The sequence below is a fragment of the Centruroides vittatus genome, unplaced genomic scaffold (assembly GCF_030686945.1).
Source record: "Centruroides vittatus isolate TY-2023 unplaced genomic scaffold, ASM3068694v2 contig_941, whole genome shotgun sequence".
Lineage (NCBI taxonomy): Eukaryota > Metazoa > Arthropoda > Arachnida > Scorpiones > Buthidae > Centruroides > Centruroides vittatus.
The window spans coordinates 595136-610007 of NW_027122625.1; the positions used below are offsets into that span (position 1 = coordinate 595136).

The 14872-nt window shown below is 35.8% G+C and overlaps 1 protein-coding gene across 1 annotated transcript in view; it reads right to left on the reverse strand.

The window, feature by feature from the left end:
* The window catches only part of LOC136984968 (cysteine-rich PDZ-binding protein), a 30874-nt gene extending 22629 nt beyond the window's left edge, over positions 1–8245 (reverse strand). Inside the window, exons 1-2 of the mRNA XM_067282121.1 lie at positions 8104–8245; positions 2356–2421 (exon numbers count right to left, since the gene is read on the reverse strand). Coding sequence (XP_067138222.1) covers positions 2356–2421; positions 8104–8119 — 82 coding nt within the window. The 5' untranslated portion in view covers positions 8120–8245. The remainder of the gene's footprint in view (positions 1–2355; positions 2422–8103) is intronic.
* Positions 8246–14872: the final 6627 nt, after the last annotated feature.

The following is a 14872-nucleotide window of genomic DNA, read 5'->3' on the forward strand; positions in this document are numbered from 1 at the left end:
ATAAAAAAATTCATTACTCCTGATCAGAAGTGAATGCAGAGTTCTATTACAAGACCTTGTGGCAGTGAAGAGAAACAGTGAAGAGAAAATATCTAGAGAAGTTCCACAAAAAACTGAGTTCTTTGTATTAATAATACTAGATAGCATGCTACTTTGATCATGCAAGTTTTTGGTGAAAAACAACACAGGAGTTGTTCCTTATCCATCAATAATCACCCAACTCTCTCTTTCCCAAATGAAAATCAAGTTAAAGGAGCAAAAATTTGACATAATAGATAAGACTGAAGATGAATCACAGCCATTGATGAGGGTGTTTAGACACTTATCAAAGAACTTACAGCATGAATTCCGTTTGTGGCAAAAGCATTATTGAGACTAGGGTATGTCCTCTCAAGAGACAATGTTTAAAGTTGACAGTGGTGAATAAAATTAGAGTATGGCATAATTTTATTTATTGAGAGATTTCAAGAAACTTTGAACAACAGACAAATGAAATATATAAAATGCTATACAGAGTACAAAGACAACCAATAAACAGTGAATCTCAAACAAATAATAAAGATCAAGCAAAAAAGAACAAATTTGAAAGAAAATGTCATGCAACATACTAAGACACATACAGTATAAACATCTTAAAGCCAGATGATTATTATATTAAAACCAAATAATTACTGGATTAGGAAGTCCAAATTAATCTGGTAATTCATTTAGCATACTAAGATGCTACCAATTCCCATAAAATCATATAATGAAGATATTTTGTTGGTATATATATTTAACATGAAAGAATTAAGAGTCTGGGAAAAAATGGGTGACTATAAAAACGCAGTTATTAACTTTTGAATATTTGAACCCATTGAAAGTGGTATAAGTTACTTTTCATTTACATTTAGAGCTAAAGTTAAATGTGGATTTACCATTAAGTACTTTTACCTGTAGATAAGTAACACAAATATTCCTATTTCTTTACAATGAATACGTAAATAATGCTATAAGAAACTGAAACTCAGCAGCAATGCAATGTTTTGGAAAAACTGATTTACACCACTGCTGCTTTCAACAGTTCATTTATTAACAAATTTTCATGTACAAGATTTCAAACACCATATTTTGTCATTTATACTTTGAATATGACATCACACAAGCAACCTCCATTGATACACAGATACTTTTTGCATTTTTAAAGTATGTTATGTATAGAGTAGCACAACATATTCTTGGGTGTGTTAATGATTGCATGACAAATTTTTACCTTAAGAATTTCAATGCTTTGTGAACAAACTGTGTGGTGTATGAAGATTGATCATAAAATATTGAAACTCTTAAGACAAAAATTTGTCATACAATGAATAAACACACCCAAGAATAAATTGTACCATTCTATGATGTCATACTTAAAAAATTCAGTGTGTCTTCACATCAGTAAAGATCATTTGCATGATGTCATTTTCAAAACAAATAGCAAACTAAATTGTTTGAAATCTTATAGCTAAAAATTTATTAATATTCAGTTTATAATAATCTACTTATAATTGCCCATTTTCCTACTGGACCCTTATATGATAACTTTTAAATTAAAATCAGATTTATACTCTACATTAATGCTTCCCAAATTTTTTTGGATCACCTTCTTACTTGGTTGTGACTGTTTGGGTCAAGTTATAAACTCTGTGACGTAACCGTATCCGTAAATGTTTGCTACACTGGATATCTATAGCAATAGTTATAAACTACCGTAAGGCCTTTTCCGTATCTGTAAAGGAACAAATTTTTTTACAATTTATGAAGCAGTCCATTGTGAGCATGTGCAAAATCATCAGCTGATGTTGCCACATCTAATACTATAATTATTTATTCATTTTTCTATTTTTTTTTATGATCAAAGTAACTCTTATCTTAAAATTTTATATTATTCAGAAGCAGCATCGTCAATCAAAAGTTACATTGCAATCAATTTGTCAAAGTTTCGTCGGTTGCTTCTGGCACAACTTCTGATTGTATATCGACTGATGGTGACTTAGTGCATGTGCAGTTGGTCAATTCTCCGTATCCCTACTGTAAAAGTTTGATCGATCCAAACTTTTCTTACGGAATATGGTACAGCCATACAGATACGATATGGAGTTTATAACCACACTATACAGGATATGGTTATGTTGCAGAGTTTATAACTCGACTGTTAGAAGTAATGTACCCTGTGTACACAGAACAGGAATAGGTGACAGAACCTATTGCCCCCAATCATGGCTAACTTCCCCTTGGATAATTCAAACACCCCCAGGGACAATATCGCCCACTCTGAGAAGCACTGCTCTAGATGTATAACTATTAGAAATTTTACAAAAAGATACTAACCTGTTGTATTACGTGCTCCTGATTTCCATGGATCTGGAGTAATAACTTTACCTAACTTTTTTTGACCTATAAAAAAAAAAAATATATATATATATATATATATATATATTATTATATTATATATATATATACACACACTGCTGTTTATATTAAGTATTTGAATGATTTATTTTTAATTTAGCAAAAGAGGCTACACAAAAAAAAACTACAATAAATTCAGAACTTAAATTTAAATAAAAAATTTATTTATACATACACAAGCAACTAATTAAAAAATATGTTACAATTCAACCTATCAGAAAGACAGTTGTGAATAAAGACCATTTATAAACTAACAAGACCAGGGGCTCTAATCTGAATGAATCTTATCAATAAATAATCAACAATAAATAATGTGAGTGCAATTGTTGTCCTTTGTAGAAAAGAGCCAAGAATCCATAAACTTATTTCAAAACAGCAGCAACAAACTTCGCACTAATTTGTTATAATTAAACATGTGAATTTCATATCAATGCAGTAAAATGGAATGTTTATGATCATTATTCTATAGAGGTTTGTATCATTACAGAAAAATTTACAATAGTGGTCCACGGAATTCAAAATTGTGAGTTTAGTGGTCCACAAGATCAGAAAGGTTGGTGACTGCCGACCTAGATAACCAGGGGTGGCCAACAAGTCAATCGCCAAGCCAATTTTGGTTGATCGCTCGTAATGTCTTGACTTAATGTATTACGTATTTTGTAACCGAATGCACAGTATGCATGCAGTTATGACTCGATTCATAAGCAGTGTACCTCGTACGAAACACAGCGTATAAACATAGTATGTATTTCACATGTCCCCCCCACTTAGACTATGCCTATGACAACAAGTCGATCGCAACACATTTTTAAGATAAAAAGTAGATCTTATGTACACAAAAGTTGGCCACCTCTGTAGATAACTGACTACTTTTCAAACCAACTTAGAAACTTAAAAATTTTTTCTTTTTTCATTTTATTGATTGCTGATGGATTTCTCGAACTAACCAACATAATAAATAAATGGATTTTGATAAATTAATTTAAGAAGACAATCATAGTCCGATTCCAGGTAAAAATTTTAAACAAACAATCTTAAAGAGTGGTACATTTATGATAAAAAATAAGAAACAGATCAATTCTAGGCACAAAATATTGCAATCTAAAAAAACATCCTCATTAAATTATGAAACTGGTAATGTAATAATTGATCAGGAAATTATTATTTTAATAAATAATAAAGTTTAAAACAGTAAACTGAACATATTAACATAATTTTAATTATTATTTCAAAGATTGTAAATATGAAAATGATTAAAATTTTTATTACAACTTTTTATTCTAAAAAATTTTTCTGGTTTTATTCTACTTCTTTCATTCATTATCTGACCAGCTTTCAAAAATGTTCTCTATGCTGGTATACTGAAGTTACCAATATGTACAAATACAGAAGAGTTATTTCGCTTAAAAAGTCAATAAAATTAATACAAAAAACCTTAAAAATTGAAACTCCGAAGTAGGTGCCGCTTTAAGTAATTTCCAGATTTGTTTAATTAATTAAAATTTATAAATTTTAAGTTTTTTGAAAATAGTTTTTTTTTTTATATATATATATATTACTTCAAAATTTTTTTTTCTGTAGAAGTATGTCAGAATAAAGTCAGTTGATCGGTCAGTTGATTCTAAGAAAACAATCAAATAATTGGTTTCTTACATCTGACCGTGCCCAACACTAGTTTGAAGACAAAGAACACAAATAGGTATAGAACAATCGTGCTCATTTGTTTTGATAATACATAAAATTGTTCAATTCAAGCTCAGAATAGGACATTTGGGACAAACTAACTGCCTTTGTGTCCTGCTAATGGACCAACAGGTCTGAAACACAATAATATCATATAAAAAGTGTTTGTGTTCAGGTGAAAAATAAAGATTGTTTTTTCTGATATGTTTTCTTGAATTGCAGAACGAAGTCACCATTATAAGTCCTAGTAGACAATATACATACTAAACAGTAAGATATTTGGGACCTTATTGGTACCCGTAGAGCAGGGGTGGCCAACTTTTGTGCACATAAGATCTACTTTTTATCGTAAAAATGTGTTGCGATTGACTTGTTGTCATAGGCATAGTCTAAGTGGGGAGGGGGTGTGAAATACATACTATGTTTATACACTGTTGTAATATTACAAATTTTAATAATATAATAATTAAACTAAAAAGTAAGGCGATCACAAGGACAGATGACTTCAACGTCTGTTACACACATGTCCGGTCTAAAAAGTGGTGACCTTTTTCTCTTCTCTCCCCTGTCCAAGCTCTTCCTTCCCCTTCGTGACCCCTCAGTTCTCCGAATTCTTGACCATCGCAGATGTGGAGTTAATGGGGAGGGGTGCTAATGAATAGCAGATTTTAAACTCTGCTTACACCCCCCTTCTTAGCCTTGTCATCACCCCTGTGATGATACAATTTTATATTGGTAAGGTGAGCTATCTTTTTAGTTCCATTTTCCGTTCTATACATCACATTTTTAGGAATGTTGTCGTAGTATATTATTTTATCGATACGATACGGTCCTTTAATGTTCGGATGTTTTCCCCTCATACCACTCTGAACTAAAATCCAGGATCCAACTTTAATATTTACCAATGGTCCTGCATGCTTCCTATCATAATATTTTTTGATAGATTCTCTATATTTCTTTCGTTGTTCTTCGGTACGCTCCTTTTCATACGATTGTAAATCTATAATTCCGAATTCGCTGTCAGCTTCCAGCTTAACAACTGTTCGTTGCCATTTGAATAATGGAGAGCAACCTAAAAAAGAGTTGTAGCTTCGGTTTTCGTGGCGAACTGCAGCATCCAAGCAATTTTTCCACCCGCCTTTGAAATTTGGATAACAATTAAGGAATTTCTTGAGATCCCGTATCTTTCTCTCACACACTCTGTTCCCGGCAGCATGATAAGGAGATGTGGTTTTTAATGTGATATTCCTGTCTCTGGCCCATTGCTTGAAACTGTCCGATTTAAAGGTAGATCCGCAATCGCTGATGATAGTACTTACATTATTGAATAATGGTAAATTATCCAAATAACGGATGACACTACGCACATCCTCCTTCATAGCTTTAGCATAAGTTATCCGTGTAGCTTCGTCTATGACCACTAGAAATGATTTAGTCATTCTTACCCCTTCACTGCGTTTCTGAAGCTCCGCAAAATCAATGTGTACCGTACTGAAGGGTATTTTCGATTGTGGGGGCAAATAGAGTTGGTCTTGACGGGGTCGGTATTTAAACTTGACGGATTGACATATCGGACAGGTCTGCACGTAATGTTGGATACTTTGTCTCATGTTAGGCCACCAGAACCGTGCCCTTAACTTGTAATAAGTCCTCCAAAACCCATCATGACCCCCACTGTCCGGATCATCATGATACCGTTTCATAATACTGTTTTGAATATTATTCGGGACAATCAACCGGCCATTCTTGGTCTTTTTCCACTTGTGTTTGTTGATTTGGTGGACTGGCCTCGATTTCACGCGGGGATCATTATGATCTGTGACTAGACAATGATCCGATTTTGTCTGAGGGATTGGTAAACCCTTCCTTACTCGTTTTTTGGACCATTATCAATTTCATTCACGGAGGTAAAACTTCGGTTATGAATATTATTCCTTTTTTCAATTTTCTTAGGTACCGAGTTTTTTGTAGGTACCAATTTGCTCAATCCGTAAGTTTTCTTTGTCGTTTAAATTGTGTTGAAGAAGAATAGCTTGCATATCCGCCGGTAGTCCACGTATTACCATGGTGATAAAGCTTTGTTCCCCAATATCTGGATATGCAAGTTGGATACTCTGTTGTTTTTCAAAATAATATTCCAATAGTGAACCACCACGATATTCCCATATATCCGCTAATATGGAAAGTTGGATCCGATTCTGTCCAAACGCACTAAGAAAAGAGTTTTTCCATTCCTCCCAATTATCACCAACCTTATCTAATACTCGAGAATTGTACCATTTCACGGCAATTCCTTCCAAATAATTTTGAAGGTTACGGATCTTTTGTTCGTCTGTAATCCAATTGCGAGATGCACACGCGTGTTCGTATGAAATTATCCAAACACGCGCTTCCTCCGATTTTCCGTCATATTTTTCTATGTTGATCGTATCGCGAGATGAGTTTAATGACATTTTCTCGATGGTTTGCCGAAAAGAGTTCATAATCTTCAACGTCTTGGCTTGTTGGTTCATGTACAGCTTTTGCAACTGAACCATTTGCGCCAACACATCCGACTTCGGGTCAGATGAACTGTCCGAGGCAACCGGTCGTATTAAAGTTTTGTTAAGATAGAGCTCACCTTCTGTCTCTGATAATGAAATAGATAGTGTTCGATAATTCGTCATCGTCCGGATAGCAGTTTGAAAAACCGACGAGGTCGAAATTGCGGGATGATTTTCGATTCCTTGAAATTCTCGGTCGATTTCCGTCCATTCGTCTTCCCCTTCTAGTTGATATCGGGAGATAATGTAAGAGTCTTCGGTCTTCTGAACCAAAAATTTGAAAAGCATGATTCTACTATATAAATACAGCTGTGTACTGAAATCCTGTCGACTGCGCCAATTTGTAATATTACAAATTTTAATAATATAATAATTAAACTAAAAAGTAAGGCGATCACAAGAACAGATGACTTCAACGTCTGTTACACACATGTCCGGTCTAAAAAGTGGTGACCTTTTTCTCTTCTCTCCCCTGTCCAAGCTCTTCCTTCCCCTTCGTGACCCCTCAGTTCTCCGAATTCTTGACCATCGCAGATGTGGAGTTAATAGGGAGGGGTGCTAATGAATAGCAGATTTTAAACTCTGCTTACAACTGTGTTTCAGTACGAAGTGCACTCACTGCTTATGAGTCGAGTCATAACTGCATGCATACAGTTGCGTTCAGTTACAAATATAATACATTAAGTCAAGACATCGCTAGCAATCGCCCAAAATTGGCTTGACGATCGACTGGTCGATCGCAATCGACTTGTTGGCCACCCCTGCCGTAGCGCATACTTACAGGAGCAAAAAAATCGATTAATGTTACCTATGGTCTAAAGTCTAAAGAACCTTACCTCTACAAGCAACCTTTGGCGATACAACTCCCAAAATTGGATTGCTGCAAGTCAAGTCACTCTGCTAAAACTATCACATTTAACTATTTAGCCCACTCCACTGTTTACAAAATACTCGACGTTATATAGTTTTATGGGGTGTAGGCCTCGCCTCCATCCAGGTGTCGAGGTGCACACTATTGCCGGCACCGAAGCGCACGACTACATGCGGAGTGTCCCGGTGAAGGCAAGGGTTGCATGTACAGGTATGGTTCTTTTGACTTTTCTGCTTGTACAAGGGGGTCTACAATTGGGAGAGTCGCCGACCCCCTCATTCGCAGCTTGAATCGTGCCTCTCACTATATCGGACAATATTATATGATTAATTTTAGGTTCACTAGTTATAAGCAAACCAAATAAAGTAGCTATTTTCTAAAAGTGCAGCGCCCTCTATAGTTCATGAAGAACGTGAATTGTCAGTCACTACGAAGTATGGGACAGCTAGAATAGATAATTATATTCGATAAATTAACTTATTTTAGCGAATTCCTATCCTAAATTATTATTATATACAAACTGTTCTATAAAATAACTGAATAATTAATAATTTATCGTACTATACTTACATTTTTCGCAAACCATCTTCGAACTTTAATCGAGACGTCGGACTACACGGAAAAACACTAACAAATACTACGTCAGTGTTGCCATTTCTCATTTAATATTTTTATTAATTTAGTGACCCTGATAATCTTTACGTTTGGAAAATATATGAAATAATAATTATTATTGATAAATGAAATTAAAAATTTTGACAAAACGAAATACTTTTAATTATTATTTATTTAAAGGAAGCTAAAATGTTTTCCTATCCGCTTCCTATGGCGCTAAGGTAAAGCGCCCTCTTACGATGGAAATTTGAAAAATGTAGTTACGATCGTGTGTACAGGTATACCTCGAGTTACGTCGTTCTCGATTATATGTCGTTTATCAAAAAAGTATGTGGAAAAATAAAAACCAAGTTCAAGTCATTTTATTCGACTTTACATCCGTCCGCCACAAATATTGAAGTCGTAATATCACTAGAAAAGCGTTAAAAGCACATAAAATCATATTAAAATATGTACTGTACATTTACAGTAAATGTTAATATAATCATCATAAATCCTAGAGAACGAAACACGAAAACATGTGTTTCTGTGTTGCCGTCTTATTTAGCGGTCTTTAAAAGCAACAACGATGAAATACAGGTATACCTCGATTACTCCTCTCGAGTTACGTCGTTCCCGATTATACGTCGTTTGTCAAGAAAGTATATGGAAAAATAAAAATCAAGTTTAAATCAGTTTATTCGACTTTAACCTTCGGGGTGCCTGGTGAAGAAATTTCCGTCGAGCGCCTGGTGGGGTCCCACAGACCCTAAAATAAAACACTACATTTTATGGCTTGTAAAGATAATTTCAATATAATGGTTATATATATATGCAGCAGGTTCATTAAGACGTATTTAGAATAAAACAATAATTGATTTACATGAAATATTTATTCACACGACTACATAATTAAAAACATTAACTTTTTTTGTTGCAACAAAAATATTAACTTTTTTTCTCTGGAAATCATGATGTAATCTCATTATAATTTAAGTATTTTGGGTTTATTTTGATGGCACTTAATATAATTATCTGTTAAAGCGTAAAAATTAAGCTTCTTCAGTTAAAATTTGAAATCGAGAATTCAGGCATTTTTCCCATAGTAATTTCGCATGTTCCATGCAAATAAATTGGATCATTCTTTACAGACGCTAAGTAGCTGCTTAAACGTTTATCTACTCACACCGTAAACATCTTAAAAATCAAACAAACACAAAAAATTCTAATTTTACATAAAAAACATTACTTACAATTTTGCAACGCCACGCGCCTGGTGGGGTCTGTGAGGCCCAGCACTTATTCAAACACGTCTTGTTCGCAGGATGTCGCGCGATGAACTAAAAATTTCGTGGGGATCGCAAGCGCACGAAGAGAACTGAAGCTACTAATAACCTTAAGTCGCTAACACAAATATCAAAATAGTTATGAACTTTTGAAAATGAGTCGGGCCTCTGAGACCCCACCAGGCATCCCGAGGGTTAAATCCGTCCGCCACAAACATTGAAGTGGTAATATCACTAGAAAAGAGTTAAAAGCACATAAAATCATATGAAAATATGTAAATTTACAGTAAATGTTAATATAATCATCATAAATCTTAGAGAACGAAATATGAAAACATCTGTGTTTGTGTTGTCGTCGTATTTAGCGGTCTTCAAGTGCTCACTATTGGCGTTTCCTCCATTATTGGCGTTTAGTTACGACGTAAGTCGAAACTACGACTTACGTCGCCTCTCCTGGAACCAATTACCGACGTAAGACGAGGTATACCTGTATTACACTTGGAAACCATCATCTGCTTCTACCATACCAAAACATTCTAGTGAGGAAGATTCCGATGATGATGATCTTACCAGTGATTTTTCAATGTGATAATTTTAAAGTTTAGTACTTCATGTTCATTACTTTTGTTTCAACGTTTTGTTCATTTGATTGTTGTTGAGGTATAATAGCGTTCTTGCAATATATGAATTTTGTATGTTACATGTAACACTAAATATATTTTAATACATAGAAATTTGATAAATTATAAATTTATATATTATAAGTATATATTTAAATAATATAAAATATATACGTACATACATTCAGCAGTTTACGGTAAAATTAATGCCTGCATTAGTCAATACATTCACTTCTCGACTTACGACGGGGTTCGGTTCTGCAACTTCGGACGTAAGTCGAGAAGTGACTGTACTTACAACAAAACAGTTAGCCATCTTACATAAGCAGTGGTGGTATTCGAAATATTTAACAAAGGGTTCGCTAGCAGAAAATTTTTCCCTAACAATCACCGACAAACAAAATGGAAGTTTTGGCTAGAAATAAATACAATACGTTTCCTTGCGATATATCTAATAATCAGTGGCGTATTTGGAACCTAAGGGGCCCTGGGCGAAGACCAGGTAACAATAGTATATTAGCGCTGTCGACCTTTCTTTTTTCTAGGCAGAGAAATTTTTTACCCCGAATGGTACTGCTGATAATAGACAGATATCATCATCTCTCGAAATACAATATCCTTTTTATTTCGCTGTCCATAGCCCGACACGTGTTCCACAGCCATCTTGTATTATCTCGCGCGCGTGAGATTGTAGGATCTCTCTTATGACTGGATCTAGTTTCAAGAACTCTCTTGAATCGATCGCGATTAAACCTCATTTCGGTCGAGAAAGATCGCACCAAGACATAGTCCCCGACCTTGCTCACAATCTAGATTGAAATGCTCGGCGCGAACGGGGTATAAGGCTCTAGTTTAGTAGTATTACAGAGTATAATACGTATATTTTAATATATTAAAAAAAAAAAACCACTGAGAAATGTTACGTGTGTTTAACAAAGTTCGGGAAACTGAAAATTTTACCAACGGGTTCGGCCGAACCTGGTCGAACCCGCTGAATATCACCACTGTACACAAGCACACGCGAAGGGTACAACAAAACTAAAGATGACGCAATCAATCGTCAGAAGCGTGCAAGATATATATTTGACGAAAACTATAAAAAATTGATACATTTTTAAAACTTTTTTAATGAAAGTTTTTCGTCATAACTCGAGAAATGACTGTAGATCATTAGGACTGAGCAGTATTAATATTCTAATATTTATTATACTCTTAATTTTGTACGATTTAAAGGGTGGTGTGGAAGAAGCAAACTATATATCCATTGCATGGTAAATAATGAAATTTATAACTAATCATATATATAGAGGAGCTTCAATAAAGACGATAGCAGTAGCTAATAGTATTGTATTAATAGGGAGAACTTTTACCTTCATTTCCTCAAAATACTAATTTTGCTTCCTATTCCTTTCTTCCACAGATCTCTTAAATTCAAATATCACATCATATGCCAATTAATATCTGTCAGACTAACAAAATAATATAAAAGAAAAAAGAAAATTACTAAAGTTTACATTTGAGAACTAAATTTAAAATAGAGCCAACTAACGTTTTATAACAGAAGATTGGTTAGAATGCAACACATTATATAATTAACCTCAGGAATTAAATTGCAGCCAGCCATTTCTCTTTCCTCCCAGGGTATTTATTGTTCATACGGGAACGAATAAAACTTTGTACCTGGCGGCGGAGTAATATAGGTAAATATAGGTAACACTACAACCGACCACACAACAGTTATTTTTTGAAGTTTTGTGTGGCAGAAAGGTGTGGTTCATTATCACAGGTAGAAAACAAGCACCGCGTTTCATTACGTATCCAACTCAAAGACGCACGTGTTTTCCGGAAGCAGTTTTCTTTGCCTGCGTACAGGTGGCGCTCAACTCAGTTCCACTAGCTCAGGGGTCGGCAGTTTGTCAAGTGAGAAGAGCCAAATTATCATGGAAACAAGATACCAAAAGTACCAGAGAACCGCATCGAACCTTAACTGCTTGGCCGATCGCCAACCAACTGTGTTAAAGGACGCCCCCTAGTGCACATTACAGGCATTCCGTGACAATAATAAATTTCTGTTACAAATATACTGAATTATTTATATTGTTATTGGCTATTAGCCAAATGAATAACAACAATTTATGCTGTTAATGTAAATAATAATTTATATTGTTAATTTAAATGTGCGAAATACGACACACGACAGGGGCGCCTCTAGCGGCCGTTTTCGGCATAACGTTACAACGGACGGACGGACACGCCTTCAATACGTTATATATATATATATACTTTAAATGCTACCACTCGCATGCGATTCATATTGATCAACGCGAGTGGTCTTGTGCGGACGGGCTAAAGAATGGTAGAGAGTATGCCGTACGAGTTGAAGTTTGTTCGGCGGCTCTATCTCATAAACTCATAAGTTATAAGGCTGCTTGAGATGAGGTGAGATTGGAGTTTATGTCCGAAGAGCTGCAAACGTCTATGGAAAGAGCCGCACTTTCCAATCCCTGACCTATCCGAATCCGCATAGGAAAAAGCCTTTTTAGTGTACACAGAGCCGGCCGTATGGTCGCGTGGTTAACGTGTCATCCTACCGGTGTGAGGGATCAGCGAAAGAATTCAGACGAATCGAAAAAATAGGAATTTTTCGGAGCGTTGGAGTTTTTTCGACTTCAGACGCTTGTCCTGATTTATCATAATGGTGACATTGCTTCATCTAAAACTTCCCGTAGTTGTAGTCTGTGTAATGTGCACTTTATTCCCAGTTGAGTCTTAAGGTTAAAATTTAAAAAATAAGCCTGCATTGCAGTGGCGTACTATGCGACGACATTTACCTCTGGATTCAGCTATTCGAAACTCACCATATTATTACTATCTGAACTAAGAAATGCAATATTACAACAACTAGTAATAAAAAAAGATGGAAATGTATAAATACACAAGGTCGAAATAAAATGCACGTTAGGGTCACAAAATTTAGTTCAATCTCATACCGAACCTTCTTCTTCTGCTTTGTCCTGGCCTATGTCCCAGATTATTTGGGGTCAGCCCGGAATGTCAATTTGCGCCACGTTGGTCTATCTCTAACTGTTTCTTCATCCACTCCCCAGTCCATCATATCCATTTTTACACACTCAATCCACCTCTTCTTAGGTCTTCCTCTACCTCTATTTCCCTGTACTTTCATATTTAGTGCCTTTTTTGTTACATGTTCCTCATTCCTTCTCACCACATGTCCAAACCATGTCAGTCTATGGCTTTTTATTTTTTCTGAAATAGGTGCTACCTTTAACCAAAAACAATAAACAAAAAAAAAAAAATACTCGCCCTGCGCACGATTTAATAAAACGGGACACAGAAAGCCCTCTCCATCTCCGGTCGGCCTCTTAACTCGAGCGGGCCTTAAAGAAACGAAACACAGAAAGCCTCACCGTCTTTTGCCTTCGACCCATTCTTGTAGCTTCGTTCTTCGCCGTAGGAAGGCCTCTTCGCCCTACGCGGGCCTGTTCGCCTTCCGCGGGCTTTTCTAGAACGGGATGCTGTCTTCGTCTTCATCCGAGCGAGCCTTAATGATGCAGAACACAAAGAGTTAGTTTGAGTGAAGAGTAAAGAGTAACTCGAATAAAAAGGCCGACAGAAAATTTCATCTTTTTACTCGAGCAAGCCTAAGAGAAAGGCGACATAGAGAGCCCTTTCTGCCTCCCGTACATTACTTAATCACAATTTGTTCTCAAATCTCAATGAAACGCGGAACTTTCGAACAAATTTACCCTTAACAATAGCCACCTACAATAGAAAAAGTCAACAATGCATTCTAACAATTCGTTACATATTGTTAGAATGTATTGTTTGGAACGCGTGAGGTATTATGATCCCGTCATATTTTTACCTCACGCGTTACGAAAAACATTAATCGGTTTGAAATATTTCACAAAGGATTATTTTATTATAATAATGTTCATTAGAAACAGGATTACTTTATGATTTTTAAGTTAAAATAATGCTTTCTGTTTTCTAATAAATAAAATTAGAATAAATGAATGATTCGACATTTCTATAAAGTAATGTTATTTGTATTTTTGAAAATCCAAAGTGGAATTTGTGATGATTGTGGCTATTTGCACGCCAAGTAATGCTATCATGTCTTACAGTCAGAGCCTGCCCCACCGTAAAACGAACAGAGCAGTCGCTCCAGGCGCTAAATCCTATATGGCGCCTCAGTGGTAAAGAAAATTATAAAAAAAAATTTTGTTTTCACTTTTCGATATTTAGATCGCGAGCGTGTGGCCAGTATGTAAATGGCCTTATCTGTTGAGATGCGTGCGGGAAAAGTGCATGGGCGAAGTTCCACCCCCGCCTCAGTTACATCACCAGTGTTGCCGCCACGAGCGCTGCCGTTTTAGTTGGCTAGTCCATTTCGAAGCGCCAGCACTGCCGAGCGTGTTCCCGCGCTTTCTACGTGAATTTCACTTGTCAGCTGACGTGTGAATAAGTATTTTTTTATTCGTTAAGATATACGTGTCCATCCCATAAAACTTATAGACAGCGACAAAAATTAAATGTTTGGAGGGCCGACGCGGCTCTATTGCCCGTTGGCGGGTCAGAAGTGGGTTCCACGGACGTGACATCTTCCCAAATTCATTTGCGACGTGTCCATCTTATAAGACTTATAGACAGCGATAAAAATCAAATGTTTGGAGGGCCGACGCGGCTCTATTGCCCGTTGGCGGGTCAGAAGTGGGTTCCACGGACGTGACATCTTCCCAAATTCATTTGCGACGTGTCCATCTTATAAGACTTATAGACAGCGATAAAAATCAAATGTTTGGAGGGCCGACGCGG